General features: G+C 41.2%; 1 protein-coding gene across 1 annotated transcript in view; it reads left to right on the top strand.

Moving 5' to 3' along the window:
• The first annotated feature begins 1,489 nt into the window (after positions 1-1,489).
• The window catches only part of TMEM41B (transmembrane protein 41B), a 33,536-nt gene continuing 22,940 nt past the window's right edge, over positions 1,490-12,085 (top strand). Inside the window, exon 1 of the mRNA XM_036325331.1 lies at positions 1,490-1,804. Within this exon, the coding sequence (XP_036181224.1) occupies positions 1,684-1,804 (121 nt within the window). The 5' untranslated portion in view covers positions 1,490-1,683. The remainder of the gene's footprint in view (positions 1,805-12,085) is intronic.

Below are 12,085 nucleotides of genomic sequence, written 5' to 3'. Positions count from 1 at the left end.
TTTCTATGGCTGAAAATTTATTCAATAAATTTATCAAATGTCCACTTAGCTGCTAGGGAATACAAGATGAAAAAAAGACAAGGCCGCTACCTTAATAAAGCCTACATTCTAGAGGTGCAGGCAAACAATAAACAAGCAAACAAATAATCCAAGTAATTATTGCTTTTAAAAACAACTATGAAGGAAATAAAATGGGTATCTACTTCTTAGAGTGGTCACTGAATGCCTTAATGTTAGTAGGCAGAGGACGTGACGTGCACATAAAACAGTTCCATTAAATCAGTGGTTCTCAACCTTGGCTGCACATTAGAATCACCTGGGAATCTTGTTGAAATCCTGATTTCTGGGTCTCATCAATAGTAACAAAGAAACAGAATTTCCGGAGGACAAGGCCCAGAAATCAGGATTTTAACAAGATTCCCAGGTGATTCTAATGTGCAGCCAAGGTTGAGAACCACTGCATTAAATGGATCTCCCATAATTTACGTAACCATTTAACCTTATTTTTATTTTAGAAAGAGAGGAAGGAAGAGAGAGTTTGAAACATCAATTTGTTGTTCCACTCATCCATGCATTCATTAGTTGATTCTTGTATGTGCCCTGACCAGGCATGGAACCCGCACCATTGGCGGGTTCTGGACGATGCTCTAACCAGCTGAACACCTGGCCAGGGCCTGAACCATTTTTCTTTACTGTTTTTAGATTGCTTCCACATTTACCATTACACTAATAAACAATTAGAAACAACTCTCTTTGTATATTTCCAAGGAATAGGTTCCTATAAATGTAGTTACTGGTTAGGAACAGTACTTTCATACACAAATTGCTTTCAAGAGGGAATTCCAATACACTCTCCAGTGAGAAAACCGACTACTGCAGGGAGAGGTAGGAAGGGAGAAAGTAACTAAAAAAATGGCACGTTTGGGCTCAGCAAAAGGAAAAGCTAACTGTAATGAAGCAGACCTGGGTTTACAAGCCAGGGGCGCGGGGTGATGACAAAGGACAGCACTCCCTTGGGAACAGGAAAACTCCGATTCTAAACCCATTTCTGCCACCCAGTGACCTTCACAGGTTATAGCTCCTCTCTCAGCCTTAGTTTTCCGAAACTCGGTAGAATCGCCCCTGGTTTCATGTCCTCCAACATCTGCATACCAAGCATTCTCTCTAGCCCTTCCGAATTCCAGACAATAGCGTCGGAATTGGTGGAGATGGGAGTGGGCTGAACCAGCCCCCGCTGCAAAACGCACACTAGTCATTCGCGGGCACTTCCGGCGGCCGGAACAAAGGGTTTGCAGCCGCAGGAACTGCACTTCCGGATAACTAAAGCTGCGCACTGCAAGTCCGGGTCCGCGAGTCACACGAGGTGACTCCGGTGCCGCCACTGCGCATGCTCCCCGCAGTCGTGAGGCGGGTCGGGTCAGTGGAAGGGGAGGGCCGGGACCCTGACTGGTCTCGCGGTCACTGGGCGGGCGCGCGAGCGCCGCGGGGCGGAGCCTAGTGCGAGTGGGCGCTGCAGGTCTCCGCGGAGCGTCACTGTGCCGGCCGACTGAGGGCGACTCAGGTTAGGCGGTCGCCCCAGAACTGGCTGTGGTTGTGGCCCTGGGTGTTCCAAGGACCTGACGCGGAGTTGTGCTTAAGGAGGCGCGGCATCACCCCGCTCCCTCCACCTTGGCTGCACTAGCCATGGCGAAAGGCAGAGTCGCCGAAAGATCGCAGACGGAGTCACTCCAGTCGACCCCAGCGGGAGAGCGGGCTGCGGGGACGCGGGCTCCCACAGCGCCGGGCAGCAGAGACCACTTGAAGGGTGAGTGGATCCAGGGACCAGAGCTGGGCCTGGATCTGAGGCGGGAGGGTGCCGGTGGGGGTTCCGGGGGTGGGGGGGTGGGAGGACCCCAGCTGGGTTCCGGGGGGTTGCTGGTGGTCTGGGGCCTGTTCTCTCCAGGCGAGAGAAGGGAGAATGGGGCACCTGCGTTTGGGCCGCTGCCCAGCCCCAGGCGGGACACCTGGTAGGTGAGCCGTAGTGTCTTAGTTAAATTCAGCTGAAAGAAGGAATGGCACTGGCTGGTTGACGCTAGGGAGAGTGTAAGGTTGATGATACTGGAGCTAGACGGCTGTCAGAACTTAGGCATTCGTTGCTTTATTTTTGTAGGTGAGGAGGCTGAGGCCCGGGGTGGCTGTATGACTTGCGCAAAGTGACAAAGCCAGATTAGTAAGGTCTCGTTAGGAGCAAGGACTTACCTACGTCCAGGTGTGACTTCAGGTGGCAGGAACACTTGGGTTTGAGTCCCTGCTTTACTACTTACTTAAGACTTTGGACTTGTTATCTTTCAAAGCTTAGTGTCTGAACTGTGTGTGCAATGGGGATGATGATAACATTAATGGTATCTGTTTAGACTGGTGCGTGGATTAAACGAAGTAATTCATGTAAAGGATTTAGGGTAATGCTTGGCTTGTATGAAGTAAGGGTTAAATATCAGCGATTACTATTGTAGCTATAAGAGCTCCCCCCCCCCAAAGAAGCATACCTAGAAATTAAATATTTTGATTCCACCTTGGCATAAGGTTTTTCATTGCTTTCCAGCAACTAACATGATCAAGTTCTTTAGATGCTTTTAAAGCCCATTACCTTGAAGAGATCCTATCAAATGGCCATTGTGTTGTCTGCAGCTTACTCACGCTATTGTGTTCCACAACCAGTGATGGGTAAGAAGAGGGACTGTAAGAGTGTCTACCAGCACTGTAACTATAGTCAGTAATAAAGTATTGTACACTTAAGATTTATAAACATGAAGATACTATGTTTAACATTCAGCTGAAATACTTTTTGAGTCGAGTTTAAAATGTATTAAATGAAAAGAGTGTCTAGCAGAAAATGATATTTTATTTTTAAATAATTAAAAATGTCTCCAGCGTACTTTGGCTTTTTAAGCTCTATGCATAGACAGTAAAGCCAAATAACTTTAGTCACTCAGAAATGAATTGCTCTCAATGTATAAATCCACTCAAATGAAATAAATGTTTTGAAGATGCTGCTAGTGAGAGTGACAATAATCCAGGGTTTTCCTGAAAAGTGTTTTCCAGGTAGCGCATCCCAAAAGATTGTCATTTGCTTTGTGATAGCAGTCAGTTGATTTATTCCTTTTTTAAAAAAACCTAATTCTGTTCAGAAAATAAAAACTTGAAATCTCCAAAGTACTTTTAAATTGTTTATCTTATTTTATCATTTGAACAACACATTCAATACAGTTATTTTTTTTTAATATATTTTATTGATTTTTTACAGAGAGGAAGGGAGAGAGATAGAGAGTTAGAAACATCGATGAGAGAGAAACATCGATCAGCTGCCTCCTGCACGTCTCCCACTGGGGATGTGCCCGCAACCCAGGTACATGCCCTTGACCGGAATCGAACCCGGGACCCTTGAGTCCGCAGGCCGACGCTCTATCCACTGAGCCAAACCGGTTTCGGCCAGTTATTTTTTATGATGCTGTCAAATGACTTCTGTAGACTACACATCTATAGGAAGATAGAGGGAAGAGAAGTGAAAGCATGCCTTCATGGACGCCTTGGGTTTGGATAAATAGGTTTTGGATAAGAGAAGGGAATGGGATTGAAGGTAAATGTGAACCCTTTATGTGTGTCAGTAAAGAGAGTAACTTATCAGGGGTGAAGCATTTTTGTAATTAGTAGGAAATAAAGTTGGCCATGGCATGGTCAAAATTATGTGATAATATGGAGGACTTTAAAGGGCTAGGCAAACCCAGCTGGTGTGGGTCAGTGGTTTAGCAATTGACCTAGGAACCAGAAGGTCATGGTTCGATTCTCTCATAATTGATGTTTCTGTCTTTCTCTCACTCTCACTTCCTCTCTAAAAATCAATAAAAACATATTTTAAAAAAAATTCCTAGTTTTTTCTTTTTCTTGTCTTCCTTTCTCTGTCAGTTTGTCTCTAGTTAGTGTTAGGGATTCTCTGGTTACTGATAACTGGGAACTAAAGTTAGATTAAAATTGGCAACTGGACATTAACCAATGTATTATTAGCCTGATTTGTTGATGCCAGTCTCAATCCAAATATTATGTATCAGGATTCTTTTGCTTATAATTAATAGAAAACACAATTTAAATCCTTGCTAAAAGGAAGTTTATTGGTTCATAGAACTAAAAAGTTGAGAGATTAAGTGGGATTCACTGGCTTCAGTCTGGAACCAGTGGCTCAATGGTAACATCAGGATTAGATTTCTTTCATGTCGTGGTCTGCTTACTGGATGTTAGCTTTACTTTAAGGTTGATTCCTCATGAAGGTAGCTAAATGCTATCTTGTTAATTTTGAGAATCATTTTCTTAACATTAACAATAAAAGTCTAGTTATTCACTCTGATTAGATTGTCAATCAAATGCACTGTTGTCAGAAGGTAAGAATAACATGATTGGGCCAGCCTGATCCTACACCTAGAAAAGAGAGTAGGAATGAAGAAAGTAAACTTGTAATACCTATTTTGGGTTAGAGTATATATAAGGAAAGGATAAAGATTCCAATCAAAGGTGCTGCTTCAGATGATACACTATCAAGTCCAGGCTGTTTTCATGAAAGGAAGAGAAGTGAGGAATCCAACAGAAGGTAGAAAATGAAGTGAGTAAGCTCAAGAAAGAATACAAGCGATCAAAGAATGACATAATGGAGTTTAAAATGTCCATGGTGGAGCAGTCTCAGGTGATGTGAGAACTTAGTGTACCCTGGAAGTGGTTGGCTAAAGTTGAATAGAAATGAAGGTCTAAAAATTTTGAGGCTAGGTGGATCATACAAATGGATGATAAATCCTTTAGGATTATAAAGAAGTTTGCTATAAGCTTGGTCTCAGTCTTCAGTGATGGGTGGAAGTGCCTGAAGGGCACATCTCATCAGATGATAGTGAGTGAGGGTGTGTGGGTTGAATGGTAGCAGAATTGTAGGGCATAAGTCTTAAGAGAATGAGCTTTTATGCAAAATAGGTAGTGCTGTTTCTTCTGCCACCTACAAACATACTTTCTGTGATTTTTAATGGTTATTTTTTGGGGTAATTTATAGTTATTTTAACCGTTTAAATTTATGCTTGATGATATTACCACTTTTATTAATAATTTAAACATTTGAAAGTCCTTGAAATAAAATTTACTTCCAACAATATTACAGTAGATTCTTGTGAACTTAAAAACTTGTTAGAGTCCCTGTGAAGTTATATTCTCAGGAGATATGTATCTTTGCTTCCTTCATGATAGGATTAAGTAGGTCTAACGGAAACAGAATATTGAGAACTAATGGACTAGATGACATTAAGAGTCATTCCTAAGATCTTAAAGACATAGGAAGATTTTGATATGTAAGTAATAAGAGAAATAGGAAGTTAGTACAAGGGCATTAAGGTTAAATTGGACTTTTTCAGGATGTATATATACATATTAGAAGTTAGAGAAAAGGTACTTGTAAGAGGGAGGAATTAAAGATACTACGTGAATGGAGAAATAATTCTGAGAGCAAGATCTGAAAGGGAGTATGCTGGCATTTAATGCAAAGAAAAGGGGAACGGGACAAGGGAAGATAATTTTGTGAGCAGATCTTGAGTTAGAGATTGGGAGCTCACTAGAGTGTGGAGGCAGTGTCATTGGTTGATAGTAGTGGAAGGTAAAATTAAAGGCTTGAAGAGATTTGAAATAGCCCTCATGGAGAGAGCTGTAAAAGAATTATTGTTTGCCAGTGATAATCTTAATTGAAGATAGAAAAACATGTGAACTTGTTCTCGGCCAAGGGAGCACAATGATCTGACTTTTTCTAACAGTACCTTTGGCTAGGGAGGGGGTTGGAAAGCAGATAATAGGATGATTCTGATTGTGAATTGATATGATGGAAGAGTTAGAGGTTAATGAATGTACAAAGTACTGGTGTGGGTAGCTCTAAATGCTTAATGACACGTGTCTAATGCAGCCAGAAGAAGGCACTTTATAAATATAGGGTGTCCCCCAAAAATGTATACGCACTTTAATAGCTGATAACTCACTCAGTTTTCACAGTTGCACTGATTTTAAATAATGGGTGAAGCCAGACTACACTTTGAACAAAGAAAATTTATCCTAACTTGCCACTAGACTTTTTTTTATGGGGATACATAAAAGATAACGTTTACAGTATAAAACCAGTAACAGTTGACGAAGTGAGAGCACACAAATACTGAATGAAATTATTCTTGATGTTTGTGATTCCATTGCTTCGAGTTATCAGCAGTGCCTGGACCAGAACAGGCATTGATTAAAAAAAAAAAAAAAAGACATTGATTTAAAAAATTTATTCATTTGAAAACACGCATTGATAAAAACAATATTCATTTCTGTAGAAGCTTTTAAAATTTGAAAATGAATTGTATATTAATAAACACTGACTTTATAATCAATCAAAGTGCATATACATTTTTGGGGGACACCCTGTATTTATGCTACACATTTAGATGTAGAGTTATCCTTAGAACAAATTCTTTACCTTTTATCTGTTTAGAACTAAATGAATTACATGCTAGTATCTGGGTTTATTAGGATTATATTCAAGAAGGATTTTTGAATCATAATAGCCAGTTTTCCCTATTTACCAGTTTGTGTGAAAGGGGGCTTCAAAATGGAATGTCACTTAGTTTTATTGCATTCTTATCAGTGTTTGTATTACTGTTGAACACAATGTTTACAAAAGTTTGCCTAATTTTAGAAAGTGAAGAAAATGAACTTGGAGGTTAATTTGTTCAAGTGTCTATATATTTCATCATCCAACTCTAAGACAGGTAGCAATCAGAGATGTGTAGTTAAAGAACTGTCAGGGTAGTTAGTGTTCTGTAGTCCTGTTAAATGTTGTCTGACACCTTTCTCCCCTCTAACCCTTTACTTAGGACTGGTGAGTTCATAATGGAAAGAAAAATATTACAGTTTAATTTTAGGACTAGCATGCTAAATGTCTTATTTAATTTTTTTAAAAAAATATGTTTTTATTGATTTCAGAGAGGAAAGGAGAGGCAGAGAAAGATAGAGACATCAATGATGAGAGAGAATCATTGCTTGGCTGCCTCCTGCACACCCTCTACTGGGGATGGAGCCAGCAGCCTGGGCATGTGCCCTGACCAGGAATTGAATTAGTGACTCTTGGTTCCTGGGTCAACACTCAACTGCTGAGCCACACCCGGTTGGGCTAATTTTTAATTTAAGAGAACTGTGTTACCTGTTGAAGTCTTCAAAATATGTTTAGCCATGGCCGGGTGGCTCAGTTGCTTGGAGTGTTTGGCCCATATACTAAAAGATTGCAGGTTCTATACCCAGTCAGGGCACATACCTAGGTTGCAGGTTCTGTCCCTGGTCAAGGTGCATATGGGAAGCAACTGATCAATGAAGGCTGTATATTCTTTTTTATATATATATTTTTTATTGATTTCAGAGAAGAAGGGAGAGAGAGATAGAAACATCAATGATGAGGATCATTGATCTGCTGCCTCCTGCATGCCCTCTACTGGGGATCGAGCCCACACCCCAGGCATGTGCCCTTGACTGGACTCGAACCCGGGCCCTTCAGTCTGCAGGCCAACACTCTATCCACTGAGCTAAACTGGCTAGGGCAAGGCTATATATTCTTTTCTCATCTTTTAGTCTTCAACTAAATTTCCACCTGTTCTTTGAATCTTGCATCCATCACTCAAGCCCAATAATCTTGCTTTTCTATAAACTTCAAAGCCCCTTTTAACATTCCTTGGGGGTCTAGCTAAGAGCAGCATCAGATTCTTAAGAGTTGAGATTGAGCAAAATATTTGGTACATAGTTGATGTTCAGCAGATAGTTCTAAGCAACAATACATTTGAGGGCACACCTTGCATAGTAGAAACCCTAAGAGATGTTTCAAGAAAGGGGAGAAAATCAACCATTTATTCTTAGAAGTTATTCTGTGTACACAAATATCTACAGGATGAAAAAACAAAAAATCAAGTTATTGGTGGTTTTGAAGAGTTTAAAAGATACCCTTAATATTAAATTATTTGTATCAGTACTTTTTGTACTCTGGACCTGATTTTAGCAAGGAAGTAAGTGGAAAGTAAGGACTAAGCAAATTAATTCCAGATAGATTTAAAAGTAGCATACCTTGAAGAGGTAATAGGCCTCCAGAAAAATCATACAGACTATACACCTTTGTTAATATGGTATTTGTTGTTGTTATTGTTTTTAGAGAGAGAAGAAGGGAGGGAGGGAAGGAGAGAGAGAAACATCAGTGTGAGGGAGAAAGATGGATCAGTTGTCTCCTACCCACCCCAACTGGCTATTGAACCCGCAACCTAGGTATGTGCCCTGATCTGGAATCGAAACTGCAACCTTTTTGGTGTAGGGGACGATGCTCCAACCAACTGAGCCACCTGGCCAGGGCAATGTCTCTTTGCTTTGATGTCAACCTATCAAAAACTATGTCAAAATACTCAATATTTATATACTAGAGGCCCAGTGCACGGATTCGTGCACTGGTGTGGGGGGGATGGCCTGCAGGAATTGGCCCGCTGTGGGAGCGCCACTCATCCTGGTCAGCCGAGCGGCTGTAGACGCGCCCTCTGAGTGGCTGTGGACCTGCCCTCTGAGTGGCTGTGGATCCGTGCTCTGAGCAGCTGCTCCTGCTGTGGGAGCGCTGCTCATCCCGGTCAGTGGAGCGGTGCTCCCACTGTGGGAGTGCGCTGACCACCAGGGGGCAGCTCCTGCATTGAGTGTCTGTCCCCTGGTGGTCAGTGTGCATCATAGTGACTGGTCATTCTGCCGTTTGGTTGCTGGGCTTTTTTATATATATATATATATATAATCCTTATTCCTTTTCTAGTAGAGTACATCTTTATTTAATAAAGTAGGAAAATAATCATTTTAGCCTTGTGAGAACAGTTTGTGTTTAAATAAGGATTTCTGGTTGAATTGGCTTTAGTGTGCACTGGATATTTTTGTAACTTTTGGATGATTATTCTTTTTTTCAGGGTGACTAGATATGATTTATTAAGAGTCTTCAAGATATGCATTGAATTAGATATCATAATTTGGGCAAAAATGTAGTGAGCAATTTGGCATTTGTTGTCATAAAATTCTGCAAAGATCTTTCATATTTGACCCACCTCAGATGTTTACAGTCTCTGTTTAATTCTCTGTGCTGCAAAAGAGCATGAATACAAATATGTAAATAGATTCATGAACTAGAGCAAGCATGTCAAACTCAAAGGCTAACATGGGCCAAATAAACAAGGTTTATGTGGGCCGCAAAAAAACCCCAAAAACTTCAATTTTCATAGAAACGTAGCTTTATTTCGATAGAGACATGCTAAATACAAAGGGCTGAAATAAATGAGTAATTGTTAACATAAAATAATAGGACATTTTAATAAAAATTAACTTTTTCTTGAACATTAACTTACCAGACACTGAATAACTGCACAAATTAATAAGCATAATGCAAATAAGTCTATTTTTCTTGTTCTTTGAAAGCGAAATATTTCCTGTTGCACACACCAAACAACTCAGTACAAGACTAGTGATGTGGCAATCTGCCACTAAAATATTCACTGCTTGTATTAGTGGGGAGAAATGGTGCGCCTGTGCATAAGGCGCATAAGGGAAATGGATACAACACGATTATAGTTATTAGTCATGAGAAAAAGTTGTAGTTCGTTATTAATAACATAATTAGTGGCCTGGTGCACGAAATTTGTGCACTGGGAGGGGGGGGAGGGGGTGTCCCTCAGCCCGGCCTGCACTCTCTCCAATCTGGGACATCCCTCTATCAATCTGGGACCGCTGGCTCCTAACCACTCACCTGCCTGCCTACTTGATTGCCCCTAACCACTCTACCTGCCAGCCTGCTCACCCCCAACTGTTCCCCCCACTGGCATTCTCGTTCCCAACTGCCCCCCCCCCCCCCCGCTGGCCTGATTGCCCCCCACTCCTCCCTACTGCCAGCCTGCTTGCCCCTAACTGCCTCTGCCTCAGCCCTGCCACCATGGCTTTGTCCGGAAGGACATCCAGAAGGTCTCCTGGTCTAATTAGCCTATTACCCTTTTATTAGTATAGATTATGTATAACAGGATATTGTAAAAATTAAGCTATGAAATTTTTATTAAAATGTTTCTTATACACCGCTATATTGGCTAGGCCGCAAAAATATTCCTTGTGGGCTGCATGCGGCCCGTGGGCCATAAGCTTGACATGCTTGAACTAGAGTATTAAGAGACAGGCATGCTGCTGCCCTGACTGGGTGGCTCAGTTGATTGTTCTCCTGTACACCAAAAGGTTGCGGATTCAGTTCTCAGTCAGGGCACATACCTAGGTTGTGGATTTGATCCCCGGTCGGGGTGTGTGCAGGAGGCAACCAATGAATGTTTCTCTCTAACATCAATGTTCTCTCTCTCTCTCTCTCTCTCTCTCTCTCTCTCTCTCTCTCTCTCTCCCCTCCTGCCCCCTACACTTCCCCTCCTCTTTTCCCCTTACCTCTCTCCCTCTCACCTCCCTCCCTCGCTCTCTTCCTTCCTTTCTCTAAAATCAATTTAAAAAATACACACACACACACACAGCATATCCTCTGGTGAGGATTAAAAAAAAACGTCAAGTATGCTTGGTTTATTTTTCATTGAAGGTATCTTTTGTATTATTTTATGGTCTCACTTGTGGTCTGGTGCATGGATTCATGCACATTGAAAGGAAATTAATTAGAAGAAATATTTTAATATCGCTATTCTCCCTTTCTCTATAATAGAAGTGTCAACCAAATTCATGATTGACAATGACAGATCAAAACACACGCATGTGATTGGCACCAGTGAGAGCTTTATATGTATCTCACGTGCGCAAGTCAACTTAGCATTTTATCTATAACTAGAGGCCCGAAGTACGAAATTTGTGCAAGGGGCTAAGCCCTCACAGCTATGGTGGCTTGTCTCGGTCCTCGCCCCGGCTTCATCCAGAAGGACATTTGGCTGTGACACCCTTCCAGATGACCTTCTGGATGAAGCCGTGGCTACGAAGGAAGCCCGGGTCCCGGGTGCCAGAGGGAAGCTGGTGCTGGCAGCCAGGGAAAGGAAGGCCTACTCTTGCATGAATTTCACGCATCAGGCGTCTAGTATATATAGTATAATTAGACCTGTTTTCTGATGTAGCTAAACTTTTTCCAGCCCAGTGAAGCACCCCAACTTCTCTTTCAGGTAATTGTCAGCAACACAGCAGTAAATATCAACATGAAGCAGATTATTATTGTAGATCATGCAGGGAGAGCAAACGGTAAAATATTTAACTGCAGCAGCGTTTGACTATATTTTGCACAATGAGAAACCGGAAGTCATTTTCAAGGTCCACCATTTCTTCTTTTCAGTTGGGTCAAGTTTCTAAACTTTCTAAATCTCCGTTTTCTGGCTAATAAAAAGAAAATAGGTTTCCACCAAGTCTCCTATCTACCTACTCCAGGACTTCTGTGAGGATCAAATGAGATGAGGCATGGGAAAATGCTTCACAGACATTTGGTTAAAGGGTGAAATGTTTACACCTGGCTATAAAGCAAGTCGTATTCCTGGGCTGAAGAAACTGCAAGGAGGCTAGTCTTTGCTAGGGAGAGGAAGCCAGGCGTTGCTACGTGATGTCATTACCCAGATGGACACTTAGCATATTAGCCTTTTATATGTATAGATTTTTTTTCCTGCAGTGCATTTTAGAAGTATGATATGAGCAAATAAATTTCTATTTGTGTCTTGGTTTTTGAAGTAAAGTTCTTTTTGAGATTAAGATGAAACATAACAAAGTTAAAATGGTAGGTACTAGTTAAGAGGTTAGACTGATTTGTGATATGTATACATTATAGAAAGTTGGAAAAGAACATTTTTTAACCTTAGTGTTCACATACTAGAACTCAATAAACCTTATATTGTCTTTTAGAAAACCTGCTTTAATGAACAGGTAAGAATAATTTACATTTAGTATATTAAAGCATTAACCTAAGCAATTGGTGTTTCAGCAGAGATTATGAGTTAACTGTAAATTGATAGTAAAATGCCTTGGAGATATACTTAACACTATTTGG

The sequence above is a fragment of the Myotis myotis genome, unplaced genomic scaffold, assembly GCF_014108235.1.
Source record: "Myotis myotis isolate mMyoMyo1 unplaced genomic scaffold, mMyoMyo1.p scaffold_m19_p_10, whole genome shotgun sequence".
Taxonomy (NCBI): domain Eukaryota; kingdom Metazoa; phylum Chordata; class Mammalia; order Chiroptera; family Vespertilionidae; genus Myotis; species Myotis myotis.
The sequence above is the reverse complement of the archived record's forward strand: the minus strand, read 5'-3'. Positions and strand labels throughout refer to the sequence as shown.